This window comes from Stomoxys calcitrans, chromosome 4 (assembly GCF_963082655.1).
Source record: "Stomoxys calcitrans chromosome 4, idStoCalc2.1, whole genome shotgun sequence".
Classification (NCBI taxonomy): Eukaryota; Metazoa; Arthropoda; class Insecta; order Diptera; family Muscidae; genus Stomoxys; species Stomoxys calcitrans.
Window position 1 is genome coordinate 146,577,105 of NC_081555.1, and position 12,346 is coordinate 146,589,450.

Genomic DNA, 12,346 nt, shown 5'->3' on the forward strand with positions numbered 1-12,346 from the left:
GAGTTAATAAAGCCAAGTCTTCATTTAACGTGACCCTTATATCACTAAGGGATTATTTGTAAGCTTAATTTGTCTTGTATTGGAAAATGGGCCTTTTGATAGAATCGAATCAGTTCAGATTTAAATTCTGATGTTCGCTTTACGTGGCCTGAATTGGAACCCATCGGAATTATTTCCACTTTACAGAAGTCGATTCCTGTTGATTGATCTTCCAACACTTGGAAAAAGACATTTTATGTTAAGAGCATTATATATAATTAAATTATTACACACACAGTAAAAATTGCTGAAAATAGAAAACACTGTCTGGTGAATATTAGCAATTATTGTAGTTTTGCTGCTATTGCAGCAGTAGTTCTGCTATTACAGCAGTAGCTCTGCAATTGCAGAGCAGCAGGCTTGCTGCTGAAAGTCTATTGTTTGCTAAAAATTACTGCTGCTTAATTATAGAAGGGATGTTAGAAAAAACAAGTAAATCGGTCGGGCCAAATCTTATATACCCTCCACCATGGATCGCATTTGTCAAGTTCTTTGAATTACTTTTACAAATATATATGTGCTATATGAAGTTATTGACCAATATGGACCGTTCTTGTCATGCCGTACAATTCATAGAAAAATATCACCTCGAAAATTTCAGGCAAATTGAATAATCTATATCAAGACATGGATCAATTTGGCCCATTTACAATCCCAACCGACCTACACTAATAGGAAGTATTTGTGCAACACTTCAAGCGCCTAGCTTTACTCCTTCGAAAATAAGCGTGCTTTCGACAGACCGACGAGCGGACAGGTGGAAGGACATGGCCAGATCGACTTAGAATATCATGACGATCAAAAATATATATACTTAATGGGGTCTAAGACGAATATTTCGAGGTGTTACAAACGGAATGACGAAATAGTATACCTCCATCCAATGGTGGAGGGTATAAAAATACATAGAAAGACAAACAGACTGACGAACGGATAGACTGGTTAAATCGAATCAAGAAGTGAGTCGATTGGTATTCTTAAAAGTGGGTCTTTCTCTTCTGCTTTCAGCACTTCAAATTAATGTACAAACGTATTACACTCTGTACCACAGTAATGGTTTCCTTATATTTTTTTATAAATACGCTTCTATACAGTTTCTGAAATGCCAGAACAAATATTTTCATCCCTTTATATTTACTTTATGAATAAAAAACAATTACCCTCCCCCAAAAAAGAATAGCTAAATGCATATTTACTTTATGAATGAAACACATTTACCACGGTTCAAAAAAAGAAAATTCAAGCATTATTAACACATATTTCCATTAAAATCGATTTTGTTTTTAATTAAGATTTTTTAATAATATTTTTTTATACAGCTGTTTTCAGTACGGTCATTCGCAAAAGTTCCGAATTTCCTCACGTGTGTAAAATGTGGCTTGGTCCCAAGTTGTTGGTATTCATCTATGATCCCAAAGATGTGGAAATTCTACTCAGCAGTCAGGTGTACATCGATAAGGCATCGGAATATAAATTTTTCAAACCATGGTTGGGCGATGGTCTTTTAATCAGTACAGGTAAGTAACATGCTTTCAATATAATATTATAAGATCGAAGTTAGTTTAGTTTCTCACTTTGAAATGATAGGTCATACTTATCTGCTAGTACAGTTCATTTGAAGTTCGGTCACATTGGCCTAATCAATAAAAGAAATTAATTGAACGAATTTCCTTTTAGAAGGCATCAGCTTCACTCTCTACAATTAGCTTATAAACTATAAAGCAAGCCCAAGACCATTTGTTCCGTCAACTATTGTTCAAAGACGTCCAAGCAAATGAGATAAAGCACCGGCGAGAAATTCCAAAAAAAATATTTTTAGTAGAATGAAGATTTGAAAGTGAAAAATTCTTTCAGGACTTTGTTACGCACTCACTAATGTCACCGTCTGGAAATATTGGTTGCCCAAAAAGTAATTGCGGATTTTTCATATAGTCGGCGTTGAAAAATTTTTTCACAGCTTGTGACTCTGTAAGTTATCAGCTGTTACTTTTAGCTTGCTTTAGAAAAAAAGTGTAAAAAAAGTATATTTGATTAAAGTTCATTCAAAGTTTTATTAAAAATGCATTTACTTTCTTTTAAAAAATCCGCAATTACTTTTTGAGCAACCCAGTATAAAGTACTATCATTCTCCTGTTCGTTTCGCTGCCCATGATGGCACACCCAATATCAAGTTATAATTGTGTCGCAATTTGAAGAGCTTTAGCCTAATCCATAAAGAAAGTTACATTTTGTAAGTTTGAGTGCCCAAATGTATAAATTTTAAAATAATCCTCTAGTCGCCCGATATATACAGTCAAGGTGTAACTGTATCCCAATTTTGTGAACTCTAATTCATTCCGCAAAGAGAGAATCATTATATACGTTTTCGTACCTGAATTTGCGAAAAAAAACCTTCTAGTCGCTCATTCTGTATCCCAAATTTTCGGGCTCTAGCTCAATCCCTTTTTGTTGTAGCCCCATCATAAGATGGGGGTATACTAGCTTCGCTATTCCATTTGCAACACCTCGAAATATTGATCTTAGACCCCATAAGGTATATATATTCTTGATCGTCTTGACTTTTTAAGTTCATCAAGCCATGTCCGTCCGCCTGTCTGTGGAAAGCACGAAAGGGGTAAAGCTAGGCGCTTGAAATTTTCCACAAATACATGGACCATATCGATCCATGTTTCGATATAGCAGCCAAATAAACTGATCTTGGATTTAGATTTCTTAAGCCTCCAGAGGGCGCAATTCTTATCGGATTTGGCAAAAATTTTGTATGAGTTGTTTTGTTATAATTTTCAACAACTGTGATAGCTGCCATATAAACCGATCTGGGATTTTGACATCATGAGGCTCTAGACGACGCAATTCTTATCCGATTTTACTTCATGAGCTCATATATATATATATGATTATACTTCATGAGCCCATAAAGGACGGAATTCTTATCATTATCCTCTGTCTGCTTATAAAGTGATGCCTGCCAAAGAATTTGAGAAATCCGATCCATGGTGGAAGGTATATAAGATTCGGCTCTGCCAAACTTACCACTCTTTTACTTGTTTAAAATGCCATTTGTGCAGTTGTGGGCTAAGATATATCATAATGTCCTATCTATGTACAAATTTAAAAACAATCTTCAAAATGCTTGATATATTTTGTTAATGAGTAACAGTATTCCAGTTTTAAGAGCTGTCGCTCAATCTTTAAAGAAATTACCATTTGTACGTTTTAGTACTTTGATGTTCGAATTTAAAAAAAATGTCCCTATTCGCCCGATTTATACTTTCAATCCGTACCTCTAGCTCAATCCGCAAAGAAGTACAATTTTATACATTTAGTACCTCAGTACCTAATATGCGAAGTTAAAAAAAATTTCTAGTCGCCCGATAAATTGTCTTGAGGTGTAACTTTTAATATAGGAAATTAGAAAAAAGCACTTCTATAGCTCAATCTGTAAACAATGTACCATTTTCTACTTTTTATTTCGTTAATGTACTAGTATAAAAAACTCCTTGTCGCCCGATAAATACTGCCAAGGTGTGCCTGCATACCAAATTTCGGGGCTCTAGCTCAATCCGTAAAGAAAGAACCACTTTGTACGTTTTAATACCTAAATGTTCGAATTTCAAAAGAATCTCCTTGTCCCCCAATATATACTATCTAGGAGTACTGCATCCCGATTTTGTACGTTTTAATACCTTATAGCATGAATTTCTAAAAATTCTTCAATTGGTCGAAATATACTCCCAAGGTGTACCTTTGTCCAAAATGTCAGCGCTCTAGCTCAGTTTGTAAAGAAAGTACCGTTTTGTACGTTTTAGTACTTAAATGTACGAACTTCAAAAATATCTCTTAGCCGCCCAACATACACTGCCAAGGAGTAACTGTATCGGAATTTGGTGAGCTTTAGCTCTATCCCTTAAACAGTACCATTTTGTCCGTTTTAGTATCTAAATATAATAATATCAAGAAAATCTCCTAGTCGATCGATATATACTGCCAAGGTGTGCCTGCATCCCAAATATCAGATCTATTTCTCATTCCATAAAGAAAGTACCATTTTGTACGTTTTAGTACATAATGTTCGAATTTCAAAAAAATCACCTTGCTCCCCGATATATACTGTCAACTGCATTCCGATTTTTAGAGTTAAGAAAGTACCATTTTGTACGTTTTAGTACCTTAATGTACGAATTATAAAAAGTTTCTATAGTCGGTCGATTATACTCTCAAGGTTTACCTGCATCCTATATTTCAAAGCTTTAGCTCAATTCGTGTAGAAAGTACAATTTTGTACGTTTTACTACCTAAATAGAAGAATTTCAAGAAAATCTCTTATACTGTTAATTATGGAGGCTTAAGCTTAATCAGTAAAAAATGTACCAAATAGTACCAATTTCAGCACTATAGTACATTTTCTTCCACTTCTGATACGATTTGTTACCGAATATTCAATTTTTTCAAGATCACGATAATTTTTACCAAATTGTTTAATTGTAGCTATCACCGTTCGTTGTGGACTAAGATAAGCCATTTCGTACTATTTTATCCTTTTTGGTACCATTTTGTACCAAAATGTTCGTATATTGAAAAAAAAAAATTTAATCCCCCATCATACAGGGTGGCTGATGAATATTGCTACAATGATGAATATTGCTACATTTTTTTTTCGGTGTATGGAATACATTTTTCTTTTATTCATGTTAAATTAAATTATTAAATTAATTATTAAATTATTATTAATTAAATTAATTAATTAATTAATTAAATTAATTATTAAATTATTATTATTAAATAGAAAAAAAGTTATTACATTTTTTTTTTGGTAGCGGCTTTCATCAGCCACCCTGTATATTTCCAAGTTGTACCTAGATGCCAAATTTTAGAGCTCTAGCTCTCTCCGTAAAAAAAGTACCAAAAAAAGTAATGCGGTACTAAAGGTACGTTTTCTGTCGTTTCGAGAACAACTGTCCACATTTTCTTCCCAACCCCAATTTAACGCAACATGATTCTTTAAGCAGAATTTCAAAATTCTAGCTCTATCCGTTCGCCCAGTTCAATGTTCATACATTTCGTACATTTTTGATACTTTTTTTGATACCTTCATGTATCATTTTCCAAAAACTCATATAGTCAGCCAATTTAGATTACCATAGTGTGCGCCTAAGTACCAAAATTCAGTGCCTTAGCTTAATACATAAAGAAGGTACTATTGGGTTGCCCAAAAAGTAATTGCGGATTTTTCATATAGTCGGCGTTGACAAATTTTTTCACAGCTTATGACTCTGTAATTGCATTCTTTCTTCTGTCAGTTATCAGCAGATACTTTTAGCTTGCTTTAAAAAAAAAAATTGTGTAAAAAAAGTATATTTGATTAAAGTTCATTCTAAGTTTTATAAAAAATGCATTTACTTTCTTTTAAAAAATCCGCAATTACTTTTTGGGCAACCCAATAAATAGTACCAATTGCGGCACACTGCGAACACACTGTGCCGAATTTCATCGAATTCGGGTAAAAAATGGATATTTTATGGCCTCAATACCATATATCGGGAGATCGGGCGGTCGGTCTAAGGGTAACTATATCCAAATATAGATCGATCTGAACCACACTTCACAGAAATGGGTAGGGATCTACCAGCACTCACTGTGCCAAATTTCATAGAAATCAGATGAAAAATTACCAATTTATTGCTTCAAGACTTTAAGTCTGGAGATCGGTCTATATAGCGGCTATATATAACTAAAATCCGATTTTGTGGGATCAGAAGATCAGGTTTATATACAAAGAATACGAAATCATCAAAAATTTTTTGAAAAATATTTTTATGGCCATGATATTGGCAAAATTTTAAATAATACCCAGGTTTTGAGTATAAATGGGTAAATACGCAGGTATTTACCCAATTTACCATTAGCCCAAGAAGGCAAATATTACGCTATATGGGCCACCCTTTAAAATGGTTTTAAATTCAAGAAGAACCATACCATACCCTGTGTTGCAAATAACTATAAGATATAATAATGAAAATTTGTTACATACAGTTTTTACCACAATTCACCAGCATTTAATCCCACTGTGCAGCTTCTTAAGCAATAATTAGAATTTATTATAAAAATGAGTACGTCTGTATTATGCAAACAGCTTTTCTTTTCCTAATCAAGAGCAAAAACAAAACAAAAATTTTGTTTATTTGAAAATTACCCATAGTCAAATTAAGAAATGGCCAGTCGCCGAATAAGTTGTCGTCATAATGAATTGAAAGAAAGACGCAACTGGATAATTCAGAAATGTCAATGAGATCATTGTGTAAATGTGTCATGAAGGACTGATTAAGTGTATAGAAAAAAGTAGAACGTCTAGAAAAGCGTTTCCAACATTAAAGTACCACGTTAATAAAGCCGCTATAGTACAGGACCATAGCGATCCTGTGAAGAAAAATACCACACATATTACATTAAGAAAGTGCGAAAAAAATCGCTACTTGTCACGTACTTCGCTACCAAAAGCACCCTCAAGGAGCCCATTGTACGACCAGGAGAACTATCGCAACCAAAATATTACTGAAACTAAGAATGCGAAATACATGTCAATCCTGCCATGCTTCAAGCGAAGAAAGGGTAAAGGTAGAAGATCAGCGAGGAGAAATGTCGATTCCAAGGAGGGAAGAGAGCAATGGAAAAACGTCAGTGCAAACATATCGAGATGTTTAGGAGTAATATAAATTCTGGAAATTCTAACAAAGACTTCAACATCAAACCAATGGTCTTGGTAAAGTCACCACCTATTTCAGAGGCAAAGAAATAAATCTGGAAACACATTCAAAAAGTGTTATAGGGATATGAAAGGAACATTTTTCCAGTAGCTGTTTTGCGATAGTTTTGATGACGAGAATACTACCGAATCGAACACTGATGACGGTACAAAATGTAAACCGCCTGGTCAGATTTTGATCAGCGAAGTAGAACTCCGGTTTAAGAACATCTATTCACCCGACTTTTGTAAATTTCGGTACAAAAAACTACCAAAAAGGAAAAAGCTCTATCCTGTCACCCTGTGGTAAATTTGGTAGAAAAGACATCTATTGCAAAGTTATGATCGTGGTAAGAAAAAATTTGAAATTCTATGATAAAAATGGGAGAAAATGTATGTTTAGTACCCTAAAAGGTACCATACTTTATGTACGGTTCGAGCAAGAGCTCTAAAATTTGGCATGTAGGTACAAGTAGGAAACATATGATGGGTGACTTAATGAGTGTTTCAAAAATTCGTACATTTTGGTACCAATAAGGGTAATAGGTACCAAAATTTAAATCAGATTGAGGTAGAGCTCTGAAATTTGGCCTGCAAATAAACCACGACTGTATATAGTGGGCGACCAGAATTTTTTCAAAATCGTACATTTTGGTACTAAAATGTACAAAATTGTACTTTCTATACGACTTGAACTAAAGTTCTCCAAATTGGAATACGGGTACACTTTTTTCTTAATTCGTACATTTAGGTACCAAAACATACCAAATAATACTTTCTATACCGATTAAGCTAAGGCTCTGAAATTTGGGGTGTAGATTTTGAAATTCGTACATTTAGGTACAAAAACAGCTAAAAGCTTTAGCTCATTTCATAAAGAAATTACAATCTTTATGAAATGAGATAAAGCGCTCAAAATTGGGATACAACTTGGCAAAATAAATTGGGCGACTAAAAGATTTTACTGAAATTTGTAGAAGTACATAGGAAAAAGTACGAAATTGTACGAAATCATACCAAAGTGGTAAAAAATGCTTTGTTTCTTGATGTAATGACAAGAGTCCATAGCTTTCCAAACACTTTCCTCAAAAGAACACATACTGCTCATCCATGCCGACGACGTCTATTGTAATAGATCTACCAGTGTGAAATGGATGCACCAATTTTTAAACCCGCCCTCCATAGGATAGGTGGTATATTCATTTAGTCATTCCGTTTGCAACACATCGAAATATCAAATCCGACCCTACAAAGTATTGGGTTGGCCAAAAAGTAACTGACAGAAGAAAGAATGCAATTACACAGTCACAAGCCGTTGAATAAATTTGTCAACGCCGACTATATGTAAAATCCGCAATTACTTTTTGGGCAACCCAATATATATATTTCGGATCGTCGTAAAATTCTAAGACTATTTAACGATGTCCGTGTGTATGCCTGTCTGTTGTAATCACTCTAGAGCCTTCAAAAATTGAGATATTGAGCTGAAATTTGGCACAGATACGTCTTTTTGTTCTTGAAGGGGCCAAATCGGACCATATTTGGTAAAGCTGCTATATAGACCGATTTTCCGATAAAGGGTGTAATGCCCATAAAAACTTGAGTTTTTTTCCGATTTTGCTGAAATTTGAAAAAGTGAGTAGTTTAAGACTTCCCGACAACTGATCTAAATATGGTTCAGATCGGACTATATTTAGATATAGCTGCCATATTGACCGATCTACCGATAAGGGGTCTGAAGGCCATAAAAGCATTAATTATTACCCGATTTCGCTGAAATTTGGAATAGTGCGCAGTTTGAAACTTCTCAATATCCGACCCAAATATGGGTTATTTCGGACTATATTTAGATACAGCTGTCATATAGACCGATCTGCCGATAAAGGGTCTGACGCCCATAAAAGCTTTATTTTTTAACCGTTTTCGCTGAAATTTGAAACACAGAGTTATTTTTAGCCTCCTGATACCCGACCTAAATATGGTTCAGATCGGACTTTATTTTGATATAGCTGCCATATAGACCGATAGACCAATAAAAGCGTTATTTATAACCCGATTTCGCTGAAATTTTAAACAGTGTGTAGGTTAAGAGTTCCCAACATCCGACTTAAATATGGTTCTGATCGGACTATATTAAGATATAGCTGCCATATAGACCTATCTGTCGATAAGGGAACTGAAGCCAATAAAAGCTTTATTTATTGCCCTATTTCGCTGAAATTGTGAGTTTTCTGAGCATCGGATATCCGACCTTAGTATGGTTCAGATCGGTTTATAACTGTATATATCTGCCAAAAATACCAATATTTTGTTCTACAAAATTGAATAGTGTCATATATATTATACCACTCAATGTCCGTGCCGAATTTGGGTGCTTAAGTTATCCAATTTTCACCGGATTGTGACGAAATGGGATTTACATATATACCCGAGGTGGTGGGCATCCAAAGTTCGGCCCGGCCGAACTTAATGCCTTTTTACTTGTTACTTGTTTCCACTTTGCTTGATGTTTTCCTTTTCACCCACTAAAACCAACACCAAATAGATTAAAACTGACCAATGTAAAAACCGATCCCTAAATATCCCCAATTCTTATCCGATTGAGCGAAATTTGGTACGGAGCATACATTAATAACTGGAAATAATCATATTTTTAAAGGCGAGGATTTATTTCATAGATAATAGTCCTAGAAACCTTATCTCTTTATCTTTTCTGATTTGCTGTTACAAAAATATTGGGTTGCCCAAATAGTAATTGCGGATTTTTTAAAAGAAAGTAAATGCATTTTTAGTACAACTTAGAATGAACTTTAATCAAATATACTTTTTTACACTTTTTTTCTAAAGCAAGCTAAAAGTAACAGCTGATAACTGACAAAAGAAAGAATGCAATTACAGAGTCACAAGCTGTGAAAAAATTTGTCAAAGCCGACTATATGAAAAATCTGCAATTACTTTTTGGGCAACCCAATATATCCAATTGTAAACTCATCTAATAGATATATTAAAGTATATTTTTATATCTTGTTTTAAACTTCTCTATACAAAAAACTACAATTAGTACAAATATTTGGACAATGTGGCATCGGAAAATAAAACATAAATTCAAATTTGTGTTGATGCCTTGCACACTCATCCGCTTCACTATTAACCGAAAATCTTATCAAAGAAGAAGTTGGGCGGCTTCATATGGAATGGGTAGATGTAGTAACAGCTACATTATTTCAAATCAGCATTTGAAGCCACACAACAGACGACTATTTTGCTTGTGACACAAGAGGAGGAAGATAAACAACAAAAGATAACAACACACTTCATGAATGAATTCAGGCAAACGAGTTCATACATACAATTGAAAAAAGCATGCATTTTATATGTGTACATATTTCAGTTTAGAATTTCGTATTTATTTGTTAATAAAATAAAAATTATTTTTTATTATAGAGTTCTATGCTCTGTTTTCTAATTTTTTTTTTTTCATTCTTTCCACAGGTCACAAATGGCGTTCACATCGCAAGTTGATTGCACCCACATTCCATTTGAATGTTCTGAAGAGTTTCATTGATCTATTCAATGAGAATTCGCGCAATGTGGTGCGTAAACTTCAGTCAGAGGGTGGCAAGACGTTCGACTGTCACGATTATATGAGTGAGGCCACCGTTGAGATTTTATTGGGTAAGTAGTACCTCTCACACGGGCCACAAATGGTAGTCGGTTACCCATATTTAACATCATAGTCATCTCACTTATGGAAATTGTAGTTAGTTTGGTGAATTACTTCCATTGTTGGGATTTTTATTGGCTGGATACAAAGAAAACTCATATTTTATGGGTTATTGTGACAATTATATCTAACTGTCATTTGCATATTAACACTATGATGACCGCAGTCCCATACGTGGACATTAGCAAATAGTTTCAAAAAAAGGTCAAATAAAGTAGAAAAAACAAGTAAAACCGTACTAAGTTCAGTCGGGCCGAATCTTGAGATCGGTTTATATGGGAGCTATATCAGGTCATTGACAGATTTAAACCGTACTTGGCACAATTATTGCAAGTCATATAAAAACACAGTGCAAAATTTCAGTCAAATCGGATAACAATTGCGGCTTCCATAGACTCAAGAATTCAAATTGGGAAATCGGTTTATATGGAAGCTATATCAAGTTATTGACAGATTTAAACCCTATTTGGCACGGTTATTGAAAGTCATATCAAATTTACCAAATCGGATAACTATTGCTCCTTCTAGGGGCTCAAAAAGTCAAATCGGCAATTCGGTTTATGTGGCCCGCCTTCAATTCCCCATGACCTACATTAAAACGAAGTATCTGTGAAAAATTTCAGGCGGTTACCTTAATTCGTTCCACCGCTATCGTGATTTCGACAGACGGACTGTCGGACATTAGTCATGTCTATGATCGGCTCAGAATGTCGATACTTTTCGAGGTGTTACTAACGAATAGACTAGGTTAGTAGACCTCCCATCCAATGGTGGTGGGTATTAAAAGTCAAGTCGGCAAGTTGTGGACAGTGTTGCCACTCAAGAAAATTATTTCCTACAAAATTTAAGAAAAATCCTACCACACCTGACCAAAACCTACCAAACGTTCTGTAACCAAAAATGAAGAATATTTTTTTATACAGTAATTAAAGTGGTATTCATATGTTGGAAAAACCTACAAAAAGTTGAGGTCAATCTACCAACCTACCAAGAGAATAAAAACGCACCAATTTTGGGGAACCTACCAAAAACGGCAACACTGGTTGTGGACTGTTTTGGACCCAACTTCGCATGGTTAGTAAATGCCATATTGAAAGTCATAGTGCAAAAATTCAGACTATCGAAGGATTGCTTTTTTTGTGAACTATTTAAGGTTATGAACCAAATCGAAACTAACATGGCGTGGATAATGGAAGACATAAGTTCTGATTTAAAATTTCAGCCAAATCGGACTAGAGGTTCATTTTGCCATGAACATTCCAATTAAGGAACAGGGGTTACTTCTCTCAAATTAATGAGTGCTGTCCACTTAAAGTCAAGCTCAATCATAAGGGGTCTCCTTTTTTATGCCGAGTCCGAACGGCGTGCCTCATAGCGACACCACTTGATACAGAAGTTTTAACATAGCAGGATGCCTTACAAATGTAGCCAGCATTAGTAAGGGGATAACCACCGCTGAAAATTTTGTTGATGTTCATGCCTAAATTTTAAACCCAGGCGTTCGGCATCATAAGCGGAAATGCTAACCTCTGTGCCACGGTGGCCTCCAATGGAAGCATTGTTTATATGGAAGCAATATTTAAACATTTATACACCAATTAGAAGTATTTTTGAAATAATTCGAGCAGACAGACATAAGGACGTACATCGCTTTAAAATATCATGGCATAGGGTCTAAAATCGATATTTCTAGGTGTTATAAATAGTATACCCCCCATTCCATGATGAAAGGTAGAGTTATTAAAATAATATCTCCAATGTTTTTGCAGCTCCCAAAAGATTCATAGGTTAAAAAATTTTCATTGAATATTTAAATATTCATCCCGATAAAAATGTTTTAC

At 34.7% G+C, this 12,346-nt stretch overlaps 1 protein-coding gene across 1 annotated transcript in view; it reads left to right on the forward strand.

Annotated features, from left to right (window-relative positions):
* Positions 1–12,346, forward strand: part of LOC106082684 (cytochrome P450 4g15) — a 29,849-nt gene that overhangs the window by 3,785 nt on the left and 13,718 nt on the right. Inside the window, exons 2-3 of the mRNA XM_013245347.2 lie at positions 1,359–1,556; positions 10,274–10,456. Coding sequence (XP_013100801.2) covers positions 1,359–1,556; positions 10,274–10,456 — 381 coding nt within the window. The remainder of the gene's footprint in view (positions 1–1,358; positions 1,557–10,273; positions 10,457–12,346) is intronic.